This window comes from Condylura cristata, unplaced genomic scaffold (genome assembly GCF_000260355.1).
Source record: "Condylura cristata isolate star-nosed mole 26May11 unplaced genomic scaffold, ConCri1.0 scaffold00032, whole genome shotgun sequence".
In the NCBI taxonomy this organism is placed as follows: Eukaryota; Metazoa; Chordata; class Mammalia; order Eulipotyphla; family Talpidae; genus Condylura; species Condylura cristata.
This window is the reverse complement of record NW_004567133.1, coordinates 3956229-3968928: the sequence shown is the minus strand read 5'-3', so window position 1 is coordinate 3968928 and position 12700 is coordinate 3956229. Positions and strand designations below refer to the sequence as shown.

The 12700-nt window shown below is 52.2% G+C and overlaps 1 protein-coding gene across 4 annotated transcripts in view; it reads left to right on the top strand.

The window, feature by feature from the left end:
* The window catches only part of TMEM130 (transmembrane protein 130), a 12696-nt gene extending 1276 nt beyond the window's left edge, over positions 1-11420 (top strand). For 2 of the 4 annotated variants that reach the window (XM_012732017.1, XM_012732014.1), the window contains exons 2-8: positions 2611-2916; positions 3355-3514; positions 5600-5766; positions 6512-6596; positions 7575-7777; positions 9614-9726; positions 10120-11420. In XM_012732017.1, the coding sequence (XP_012587471.1) occupies positions 2611-2916; positions 3355-3514; positions 5600-5766; positions 6512-6596; positions 7575-7777; positions 9614-9726; positions 10120-10308 (1223 nt within the window). In that variant the 3' untranslated portion in view covers positions 10309-11420. Of the gene's footprint in view, positions 1-694; positions 726-2610; positions 2917-3354; positions 3515-5599; positions 5767-6511; positions 6597-7574; positions 7778-9613; positions 9727-10119 lie in introns of those variants that run through there. The other 2 variants (XM_012732016.1, XM_012732015.1) reach the window with 2 other exon arrangements.
* The last annotated feature ends 1280 nt before the right edge of the window (positions 11421-12700 follow it).

Genomic DNA, 12700 nt, shown 5'->3' with positions numbered 1-12700 from the left:
GGGGAAGGAGCGGAGCTGTGGTCTCGTCATTTCGCCACAGTCCGCTCAGGGAGCGCGGTCAGGTTCCCCGCGAAGCAGCGTTTTTTTGTCTTAAAATACCCCCTTATTTGGAGAGGTTCCCCCACCCTCCGTTTGTGATGGCCTAGGGGGAGATGTGGATTTACAGCCCAGTCTGCCATTTCCTCTCTGGGTGTGATTTCCAAAATGGACCCTGGGCTGACAGGTTTCTCCTGGTGCCCGCAGGGTCCACCCGTTCTCCACTCTCAAGCACTCCCCACCTTCCCAGCGCCCAAGACCAACACCATCTATCTGACTCACTTTGGCGGCGTCAAAAGGACCCAGATTAGAGATTTGTTGGGTGGACAGTTGGAACATGGATAGCAATGGCAGGGAGGAGTTAAACACCCAACACTTTTCATTACCCTCTGCGGGCTGAAAGAATGGAGGACAGAGATGGAATGCAAATTTGTGAAATTAAAGCCACTAGGTGAAATGAAGACCTACCCCTAAGGGAAAAATGAGAATTTTGTGGAAATTGTGTTTGATCAGGGTTACCTGTTTCCCCATAGAAATTAATATAAAAACGGCATCTCTTTTTCATTAGGTGGATGTGTCCATAAATTATCAATTCGGCCTAAATTATCCCCCCAAAATGAAATAACTCTTGGGAAGTCCTGTCGTTCCCAGACTGGCCTCTTGCATCTGTGATATGGTCAAGCTGGGAGGTAGGCTGAAGAATGTTTTTTCTACCCCACCTCTTGGGGTCTGTGTGGGTCCTCACAGCCCCTTGCACCAGGGGTTGAAGTCAAAAGTGTACACACGGAACATTAATTAATACCAGGTTGCTTCATCCCAGACTTAAGCTGTATTCATGGGAAGTGATTTGGATAAAGTGTGCAGTGTGAAAAGGCTGATGTAGCCATTTTCTAGAAGGTTCATGGCTCTGTCTTGCTGTGTTGTCATGAAAAATGTACATGCCCCAAGTGGAAGTGCTGGAGACCTGCTAAGTGGGGGTTCATTCCATGGTCAGGTAGAGGTTGCTTTCACAGGTCAAACTGTGACTGTTGCCTCTTTACTCTTTGCTTAGACCCTTTCAGCTCTGATCACCAGTGGAGCCCCAAACCTTGGCTTGCTCTTGTTCTCCAAGGCCATGTCACCTCATCTCCCCAACCTACAAAGAAGGGAGGGGAGGGGCAGTAGAACTTTGGTTTGTTTCCTTCATGGTCCACTTCAGCCCTGATACCCTGGGCTCTTTGAGAGACCTGAGTAAAAGAGGCAATATCACCCCAGGATTGTTCATCTTCTATTAAAAGAAAAAAAAAAAAAGGTTGAGGAAAAGTGCCCTTGATCTCTCCTTGTGTCTGGACCCTGGTCTTCCTGGGGCTGTGTCAGTGTCTGCATAAGTCTGGTGCAACCACACGCTCTCCCAATCCCAATCCTACCCCTCTTCCCAGCCCAGCCTGCTGCCCTCCTGATTCCACTCCCCTGGCAAGGGACCTGCTTGCAGACATGTGCTGCTTTCTTGCTGCAGATGCAGGGGTGGCCATTAGCATGCAGTTACCTGCTGGCTTGCCTCTGGCTAGTGCTGCTGGCCTGGGGATAGGGGGCTGGAGAGAGGGGAGAAAGGAGGACATGGCTTCCTGTTTCTTTCCACACACTCTGGCCAAATGCTGCCTCCTAGCCATAAGGAGGGAGGACAGGGCTCAACCCTGTCTTGAAGATTTGCTCAGGGTTCAGGTAGCAGTGCTATCCAAAGGGGCCTTCGGAGTCAGTCTCAGGTTTATCACTGTAAAATACTCATTATATATTTTATGTATCTTGGAGAAGCTTCTGCCAAAGTGTCTAGAAAAGTACCTTTTTCCAATACTAGCTGGAGCATATCTCAAATATGGCCTCAAGGAAAAGGATTCAGAACGAGAATATGTGACAGGGTGATGGGAAAGGTTGGGATTAGAGTCTCCAATAGGGTCAGAGTGTTGCACACTGAGGACATCTTTCCTTGGCTCCCAGTTTCGCTGAGTCCAACAGGTCTCTCCTGAGCTCCCTGAGGCAGAAGTCATGTCCTGCACTTCTTGGTCCCCTCAGCATTTCTGGGGGTGGGGCCCAAGAAAGGTCACCATCAGTACCACCAGAGGAATGGTCACCTGGGCAGTCCCAGGTGGGCTGGTCCCTCTACACACTCCTGTCTGAGTTACTGTGTTGAACACACCTGCATGTGAAGCACTCTGCTGGTAAAAGAGCTTGCAGTGCAGTGGAGGAGCCTGGGAATCTTCACCCCAGTGTGGAGATGTGATAACTGTGTTCTCAGGCTGCTGGGAGAGGCGTTCCAGGAAGGCTTCCTGGAATTTATCTTGAGGTGACATCTATAGACGGATAGGTAGAAAGGGCAGTGGTAACTGCCCACATGTGCAAAGGTCCTGAGGCATGATGGGGGGAACTGCAGGAGTTAAAGCGGCCAGCCGCAGTACAGATGTGAATATCTGGACTCCACTCTGAATCTATTCTATGGTCACAATAACTGTAAAAGAGTAATAGAAGCCAGTCCAGCCTGGGCAGTGGCTCCTTGGTATGCCCCATGTTGAAATATAGCCTTTGTTTCTGGACTTCTAGGTCTATATGAACTCCATCTCACTACTGATGGCCCTGCCACCACGGGGACAGAGGTGTCCATCACAGCTAGCCTGGTGGCCAGTGACAATGGCAGCCTGATCCTGCCCTCAGACACCCACTTCTACCACTTTCGTTGGATCCACATGCCGCTGCTGCTCACTGGGAAGACTGATGAGGCTCTCAGCTCTACCATCCGAGCCGTGGGGAATGTGCCCGGGGACTTCCCGGTGTCCGTCTGGGTCACTGCCGCTAACTGCTGGATGTGCCGACCTGTGGCCAGGAGCTTTCTTGTCCTCCCCATTACAGGTGAGGACCTTTCCCTTTTGCTCATTTGCTTCAGACTCATGGCGCACAGAACTTCTAGCCTGGATAGTAATCGCATAAATGCAAATTAGACACATGGTTCCTTTTCTGGGGTCAAGTTAACAAAGGATCAGAAAAATGGTAATACCCACAGCTGGCAGGCTTGTTCTGAAATGTGCATTTTAAGCATATTATAAATACTGGGGCTAGAAATACATCCTTGGAGAACAGGTGACATATGTGTCATTGGCTATAGATTAGTTTCGTCCTTGGCCCTTTACTTCTCTATCTCTCCTCCCTCCTTTTTCTCTCCCTGCTCCTCCCACCTTTTCCAATAATATCTTGCTCTTTTGGAGTTTGCAAATTAATCCTGAATTTATCTTGAGGTAATAAACTCCAACCCTTGGAAGACTCACCTCCCTTGGTCTCTCTCTCTCCCAGAGTTCCTGGTGGGGAAACTTGTGGTCACCCAGAACACCTCCCTGCCCTGGCCCAGCTCCTACCTCACCAAAACAGTTCTTAAAGTCTCCTTCCTCCTCCATGACCCGAGCAACTTCTTCAAGACTGCCTCGTTTCTCTACAGCTGGGACTTCGGGGATGGGTATGTTTTTCATACTCTCTTCATGCCCTAAATCCTTGGTTGTGGCTGGTGGCTCCATGTCAACTGCTCAGTGCTTTCCCACCTTCACTTGCTCTCTTGCTTGCTTCAAGCAGTCATTGAGTGCCTGCTGTGTCCCAGACTTGGGGTATATGGGGACATACAGCAGAGGAGATGGAGGTAGGTAGGACTGTTCTCCATCTGACTCTGGAGCTACTCAGCCACCTGATGGCAGGTGGCAGGCAGAGCTCAGGTGTCCTGACCTCCTTCTACCTTACTCTTCTCCATAAGCCAGGCTTGGGAAGGGAGAGTTGGCATAGAGCCCAGACAGCCCACAGGTTATGCAACAGTGGTGCTCGGAGCAGACCCCTCTCTCCACTTGGGTCCCCTGAGCCCCCTGATTGCTGCTCTCATGGCTGATTCTAGGAGCGCCAGCTGATTGAGGAGGGTGCATGTGAAAGATTACTGAGTCTTGAGAAACTGGTCTGTGAGCTCTGAGGTTCACGTAGTCTCTGGAAGCCCAAGAAACTTCTGATCAAAAGGAAGCCCAAAATTTGGAATACAGAAAAATATGGGATGGAGTGGGAAGGACTTGAGAGAAGTCTGTTGGGCCAGCCTCCTTGCTTTGGGAAGACCTGTTTGTCTCTCTTGCAGCAATCCCTAAACCCATAGCAGAAGGGAGCACTTCCTCCAGGTAGGGTGCGTGCGCGCACACACTCACATACACACGTGCAAATGTCACAGTCACCCTGATTGCAGGTAAGGAAGTGGAAGCTATGACGTAAGTAACTTCAGTATTGTCATGCTCCTCTGAAAAATGGGACTGGTAATATCTGATGAAGGGGGTGCATAGAATTGACATTCAAAGATAGGGCTGCTGGCTCCCAAGCCAGTGCTCCAACCACCAGACTCTGTTGCTTTTCCAAAACAGATGTCAGGAAAGCCATTGTTGGCTTCGATTCTAAAAGATTCAAGTAGACCCTTCCTGATGGTGCAGTGGGTTAAAGCACAGCACTGAGAAGCTAAAGCCTACTTCAGCATGAGTTCGATCCCTGCCCCAGGGGTGACCCACATGGCATGGCAGACCTCTCCTGACCCACCCACTGCTCCCCTCAGCAGTGTACTTCCTCAATCTACCTGTTCCGCTCCCCACTCTGTCTCTGGTGAAGCCTCTCACCACCCCTGCACCTCTGGCCTGTACCCCAGTTCTGTATGATAAATAAATATATCTTTAAAAAAAGATACAAATAACTTCAGAACAGAAGGCAACTCAGAGAATAGAATAGAGAATAAAGATACAAAACAAGTTTATATACATAGTTTGTACCTGCTAACAGAAGTATTTCTAGCCAGTCAGATAAAATATTTGGTAAGTGGTACTAAGGTAGTTGGTTAACTATCAGAGAGAAAAAAATCTGATCCCTCACAAAAGGAATTCCAGATTAAAAACTATTAAGCATAATGAACCAGGACTAGATTGAAATATAGATGGTTACCTGTACTTGGAAAGTTTAGCAACAGGGAAGACCTGTCTAATAATAAAAATAAAACTCAGAAATCATAAAGGAAAAAAAGGATGAATTTGCATTAGCAAATTTGAAATTTGAGCATGAAAATAGATCAAACCAAAAAAAAAGGTTAAACTGGGAAAAAACATTTGAAAGACATAGGACAGGTAAAGATTTGGTGAACTTCATATAAAAAGCATCGATATGAAAATTTTATAGACTTCCTTTTGAGGAAATCTGGCTGATTTATTGCAAAGAAAGATCATCATACTATGCACTTTACATGTTGTCTCATAACCCATGATGATTCTCTCCATTTTACAGATGAGAAAATAAGATTCAGGGTTAGGTAGATAGGAAATCTGGCCCCAGAGCACTTCCTGGCATGCAAGGGACCCTGTTTCTGGAGGTGTCCACCTGCCACTTACAGAGATGCCTGCAGTCACGTTCACCCAGAACAGCTGACCTTGAGCCCTGCCTGCCCTGCCCTGCTGCTGTGAGGACAGTTTTGCTTTTAGACATTGGCGGCAGGATCTGTCACTGCATTGCATGAGTCACTTCTGTCATTGTCCCCTTTCAGCACCCAGATGGTGACTACAGACCCTGTGGTTTATTATAACTATTCCATCGCTGGAACCTTCCCTGTGAAGCTGAAAGTGGTGGTGGAGTGGGAGCAGGCCAAGCCTGGTGGAGGCAAAGGCATCTTGCAGAAGACAGGAGACTTCTCCACCACCGTAAAGCTACAGGGTAGGTCTCTGGTTGGTGTTGCTTCTGTCAGTTGAACTTCTGGTCCCTTGGGGGAACCCTGGACACCACGGCTTCCAGGATTAGTGCATACACAGGTCAGATTATGCAGCACTCCAGTGGGGTGCTGACTTATGCTCAGAGGCACACCTGACTTGCCTTGCCCCCAGCAGCTCCCTGAACAGTGTCATTACACCTGCTTCCGAGAGCACCAAGGGGCAGCACTGGCATTTGAAACCAGACCTGCTTCCACCCAGAGCCTGTCTGACTAGGCGCTCTGTTGTGAACTGTGTCTGCTTTGCTCTGCCTTGCTCCACATCAGCCCCAGTTGGACAAGGACTATTCTATGCTGGGGAGACTTGTACACATTACACAGTTGGGAAAAACCAAACTTCCCCTTTGACCTTGGCACAGGGATGCTTGGGCAGCTGCAGACTTCAGGGTTGTGCTGTGACTCAGGCTAATAGATGGTGCTTTCCCCACGTGCAGAGGGGATGGGAGTAGGGAGGTTCTCCTCAGCCCCTGGTCCTGGAATCTGAGCCCTGCCTGCTGCCTCTGGCCTCTGAGTCGGCTTCAGTCTTCCCAGCACCTGCTGCTGACCAGGAGGACTCCAGCATGCTCCTGACACACCTTCTCCCTGTCTTTGGGCAGAGGGGACAGTCCAGTCCAGTTGCACAGGCCGGGCCCTGGAGCCCTGGGTTAGCTGTCCTCAGCAACCAGGTTTAATAGGGTCCTCTCTGCCTTCCAGAAACCCTTCAAGGCATCCAAGTCTTGGGGCCCACCTTAATTCAGACCTTCCAAAAGATGACAGTGACCTTGAACTTCCTGGGCAGGTGAGTGAACCTAAGTGTACTGTGGCCCTGCCCACACTTTCTCACAGACTCCTGAGCCTGCTGCCTCACCCGAAGCCCCCAGGTCTGGGCTCTGGCTAATGACCTGGCATGCAACAGCCCGGGGCACAGCTCTCCCTGGTGTCAAGTGGAGACACATGGGTCTTGGGGGCTGTTGGCAGCAAAGGCAGTTGAGGGACCACTCCTTTGAAAAGGCCTCTGGATGTGACTTGCTTCTAGCCCTCTGGAGAGCAAACTGTTTTGGCTAGGCCAGGCTGGCCGACGGGAATGGCATTAGGCTGAGTTTATAATCAACAGCAAGATGAGGAGACGCTGAGCTGGTTCTTCCACAGGAGTGGATGGAGCTGCAGAGTCAGCAGTCAGGACCCAGCCTCCCAGGACTGGTGACATGTCAGGGAGAATGAAGACGAGCCATGGGGTTGGGGTGGTTTTAGCGTTTTCAGGGGGCTTTGAGGGTAGGACCTGAGTACTTGAAGGAGGGGATGAGAAACCCCTTCGGCTTGACAGATGTGTTTGTTGAAGTAGCTTTGGTGTGTTTTACATGGGCAAGGGAGAGTACTTGTCTGGTGTTCCTGAGATGGATCTGTGTTTTCCAACTTTGGTATCTGTGTTGTGGTGGGCAGATAATTTGTAATCCCCTCACCCCTTTCAAATTGGTCAAAAAATCTACTCAAATGCCACCTCCTCCAGGAAGACTTCTCTGATTTCCTCAATAAAAATGCATTAACCTGTCCTCTGTGCTCCCACAAGTGTCTGCATGTTTGCCTTCTGGCCTGCAACCCTCTTAGGACCCAGGGGCATCTCATATGTACCATCGTGTTCCCCAGACTAGAAGATATAAAGTAGAGGCAGGCCATCTGGTGTCCCTTGGAGGGAGACTGACGTGCAAGGCTACCCAGTCTCTCTCAGACTTGGTCATGTCAGAGACAGGTCTGAAAAATGACCCTCTCTTCCTTACAGCCCTCCTCTGACCATGTGCTGGCGACTCAAGCCCGAGTGCCTCCCACTGGAGGAAGGGGAATGCCACTCAGTGTCTGTGGCCAACACCGCCTACAACCTGACCCACATCTTCAGGGACCCGGGGGACTACTGCTTCAGCATCCGGGCTGAGAATGCCATCAGCAAGACGCATCAGTACCACAGGATCCAGGTGTGGCCCTCCAGTAAGTGACACCTTGCTTTCTGCTCCAGTGCCACCCTGCAGCAAAAGCCAGTCAAGTCAACCGCTACACAAGGTGCTGCAACCAGTCAGCTCTCCCCGTGCCATCAACAACCAACCCCAAAGAACTAACACTGTCAGTAACCCTCCTGCCCCCCACACCATTGACCAACTGCCCATACCACCACCACCAAACTTGACCAGTACCTTCAAAATCATCTCTGCCACCCCAATACCAATGTCCACCTTGGTGCAAGCTGGTCTTTCAACTCCAGCACCACTAGCGATAGGAACAACAGCCAGTTCAGCCACCACCATTGAACTTGGCTGACCCTAAGGCCACACGCATCATCTGACAGTTCTTTCAGCACCATTCACAGCCAGCAGCCAGCTCTGTGTTATACCACCTGTAGGACCGCTGCCAAACACCCAGACCAAGGCTATCACGGCTGACCTGCCCCGGCCTCACCTAAAAGCAGTTCTCACTGCCCACTGCCATCATTGATATTGGTGTCTCTCCTACGTGTTACAACGTGATCTTTACCCCCAACACCACACCCCCTCTTTCACCATGATGGTCCCCACTCTGATGTGGCCTCCTTCATGCTGCCATTGGTACCACCAAAACCAGTATCCTCAACACTGACTGTATGCCTTTTAGGGCTGTTGTTCTCCAGGAGTGTGGACTGTTTGATGATGAGACAGGATTTCTCATTCGTAAGGACACTGAGCCTTCTCCAAATCATCATCAGGTCCAGCCACAGGGTTAACTGATGATGACAATAGGCTCTACCCTTCACTTGTGGGGGGTCTTCTTCTGGGAGCCCAGAGAAGTTCTCCCTTGTGTTGAATAGAAAGTCAGACCCCAGAACCTAGGGGAGAGTCTCTCAGCTGTGCAGCCCAGTCCACCCTTTATGGTACAAAGGGGAACACCTGCTGGCTGTACTTGTCCTTCCATGGCCCTGTAAGCCATCCACTGTCTCTGTCCCCAGCCCCGTCACTGTCCCTGGCAGCTTCTCCATCCCCTCTGAGCCCCAGAGCAGACAGTGCCCTGGTTGCCCTTGTGGGTTAGGAAGAATCTCTGGCCGGTGGGCATTCCTGGGGATGCTGGATCCTGGCCCCCCAGCAGAGTGCCTGGAAATGCTCTTGACTCTGCCAAGACAATGCCCAAGGTAAGCAATGCTGCGTTTTCTCGGGAGGCACGTCCTCCTGGTAGGAGGGGTCCGTGTCAGGAAGGGGGTGAGGGGAGAGTGAGAAGGAGCCCTCACCTGACCACTGCACTGGGCTCAGTGACTTGCTTCACTTTGTCGCACCCCCATGTCAGCCTCTTGGGGTAGCATTAGTACTTGGCAACCTGGTCAGAATCAGGATTCAAACCCAGAACTGCCTAACTCTGACACTGGTCCCCTCCTGCTCCCCCACATGGCTTCCTGACAACATGATTGGTGAGTGAGGGCAGAAAGCTGTGACAGCAGCCACTAGGCTTCCTGGGTGTCCTCACAGCATGACTCTGTCCCAATCCCCTCAAAAATCACTCAGAAGAGGAGGAGGGAGCTGTGATGTCATCTGTGATCAAGACTCAGAGAAGGAAAGTAACTCCTGTCATGCGCTGGTCACTGGGAGCAAGTCACTCAGTCCAGACACACTCAGGAGGGCGGTGGTCAGGGAAACAGTAGCAACTCTTGAAAGCCGCTGTGGGCTTATATTAAAACCCTCAACCCCAACTTTATTTTCCTGAACTAAGATGAGGTGTTGCCCATTGGTTGCACGACACTCTGTGTGGGCTCGACTAGCGCTTTGCACCAGCCTCCTGGGCCACAGTATCCCTCTCCGCCCCCAGGCCTCCAGCCAGCTGTGTTTGCCTTCCCCTGCGCCACGCTCATCACCATGATGCTGGCCTTCCTCCTGTACATGGGCATGCGGAACAGCTCCCAGCAGAAGGACATGGTGGAGGTGGGTGCTCAGGCCGGCAGGCCAGACAGGAGAGGGGCTCTGGGGGGCATGGGGCCAGGTCACAGGACCCAGAGAGGGTCCGCCTGGAAGTGAAAGCAAGGCCCTAGGGCTGGGGGCCATGTGTCCAAGGTGCATTTGTAGACCGGGCCAGACCGTTGAGTTGGCTTCTTCCTGGCCCGACTCACCTGCTCCAGGGCTCGCCCATGAGCTGGCCTGGGGAGATCATCTGGGAGAGACCCAGAAAGTGGAAAAAGCAAAGGCACACCGAAGCTGTGTGGCTTCAGGGGGTGTTTCTGTGCTCGCTGCTGCCAGACTGCTGAGCACCTGAGGCCACCTGAGGGGACTCTGGGCGGGCAGGCGGGTGATTGACCCCTGGGGTTTTGTTCACTGTAGGTGGCTGATTTTGACTTTTCCCCCATGTCTGACAAGAACCCGGAGCCGTCCTCTGGACCCAGGTGCTGCTGCCAGGTGTGCTGTGGGCCCTTTGTGTTGGAGTCTCCATCCGAGTACCTGGAAGTCGTCCGAGAGAACCAGGGCCTGCTCCCGCCCCTCTACAAGTCCGTCAAAATGTACACGGTGTGAGCACCCCCACCCCACTCAGTGGTAACGGACTGTTGACTCGGCACTTCTGGTGGGTGGAGTTGGAGGGGTCCACAGCATGGGGCCCCTTGCCCTGGCCATCCATGTATCTGTATAGTCCTGCTGCCACTCCTAGCCACTTCAGTTACACCTTCTAGCCATCGTCATCTGTCCTGTCCAGCCACTGCTGTGAGCCCTTCCCTATCAGCCCCAGCCCACCCCTCTCCTTTGTAGAGGCCCCAAGTAGGACTCCCTTGGCCCCTGCCCGCCCACCCGTCTGTTCTCCCCAGGTTTACCCTCCATTGGGTTTCGAGCTCCCCTCCCCCGGGCAGCCCTGTGAGGCCAGACTCAGGGGAGTCCCAAGTGGCTCAGGACGCATCCTGAGGGCGCACGTGAGAGGACCAGTGTGCATGCACCTTTGCACACAGCAGCACCTGTGTGTCCCGGGTCTCTTGCTCGGCTTCTCTGCTTCCTGAAGAAGCTGCTGGGACATACCCGAGTTTGAACCAGAATGAAACCTGATCTCCACTTGGCTCCCCCAGCTTCTGGTCCTGGCTCCTCACCCCCACGGCCACCTGGCTCCCTTCTAAGGACATCCTATTCCCTGCCCACTTGCCGGAGACTGGGTGGGGCCAGGGTTGACACTTTGTGAGAACCAGGTGCTTTATAAATAGGAACTTTTATTGAGATGATGTTAAACTGAGCTGAGAAAAACACCTGGCAGATAAGAGTCAAGCTGGGGGGGGGGGCTGTATTTTGTCACCCAGTTGCTCTCAGGGGTTTTGAGAATGAAGCAGGTGTGGACAAGATATGGACAAGAAGGGGGTAAAAAGGAGAAGCAGGTCCGCTCCCCTCTGATCCAGGCACCTTGGAGTGGGGAGTGGGGCTTGTGGAGAGAGGGGGTAATGGGTGCAGCAAGAGGCCATAATCTGGGCCCCATCCAACCATAGAGGGATGCCAGGAGCAACCCAGGCCTGTCTGGAAAGGGAGTGGAGGAGGGTGGGGGCTCTGTTGCTGTCATCTTTGCTCTCAGGCTTTGTGCTGAAATCAGGCCCATCCTCACGCACCGCCGTCATTGTAGCCAAATAAAGCTCATGTACTCTGAATATAGCCAAGCACGTGTGGTGGTGGAGTCTGCTTCTTTGCCATGTGTGGATGTGTGAGCCTCGCAGTAGCCAGAGCAGATCTCAGGCCCAGCAGGTGTCTGATTCTTGTTCTCTGCCTGGTGGACTGTGTGCAGCCTGGGCTTGTGGGCCTGGGTGCACTGTGGTCCTCACGCTGCTGCTCAGGCTGTGTTGCTGATGGCTCAGCGGATCGGCCACCGAGGGGTCCTCGCAGTGGGTCAGGTGTTCCCACGTGACTCATTTTTGAGCCCTCAGGGGAGACTCATCCGGAGCGGGAGGCCACCCCCGAAACTTCTTGGAAATGCAGACCTGTGGCCCCACTCACACCTGAAGCAGCACGCAGGCAGGGGCCGCCAAGCCCCAGGCGCTCTGACCCCACTGTGTGACGACCTCTGGTCTCCAGCAGGATTTCTTGAATGTTGACTCACATGAAAATTGCCAGGAGTCTTCATTCAGGAGGTGTGGAGTGGGGCCTGGGATCACAGACCTCTAATAGGTGCTGCTGGTTGAAGCGTCACACCTTGATTAGGGAACTCCAAGCCCGCACCCTCCCTAAGCTCTGCTTCTTCTGGAAGAGGTTTGGGATCTCTTTCTTCATCACCTCTGCTCTCCTCTCACCACCCACTCAGGAGATGGACCTCAAGCTGGACCTGGGTGGGAAAGGACCCACCCCACCTCTGCTATACCACCCAGGGGAGCCCCGCTTTGATGAGTCCAGTCCTCTAGAAAACGTTCCTGGACTTCAGTGTTAGTAGCACGTGGTTCACGTGCTTCACGTGTGTCCATGTGGTCTCCTCGTGGATCCCAACCTCTTCTCATAAAGTCACCAGACACCTGGTTGGAACCCACCCTGTGGCCTCATTCACCTTAATCGCCTGTTTAAAGGTCCTCTCTTTACTTATGCACATGTTGAGGTGCTGGGAGTTTGGACACTCATACATGAATTTTGGCAAGACACAGTTTGACCTGTCTCACCCTGAAGTTAGACCAATGGCTTCGAGAACTGGGCGAGAGCAGATTTCTGGGGTTTCAGCAGCCTAGTTGTGCTATCTGTTTCCACAGCCCCACAAACAATACACTGCCCACGTCCCTTTCAGTAGCTGTCTCTCACATTCCATGCTCACCCAACAGGAATGCCTTCCAAACAGATCCAGAATCCAATTTTGTCCACCCATCATTGCCCTCCCACCTGAGGTTTCCTCTTTGCCCTCACCTGCTCCAATTCCATTCCCAGAACCATTCCGAGACCACGTCCTTGTATACCCACAGTT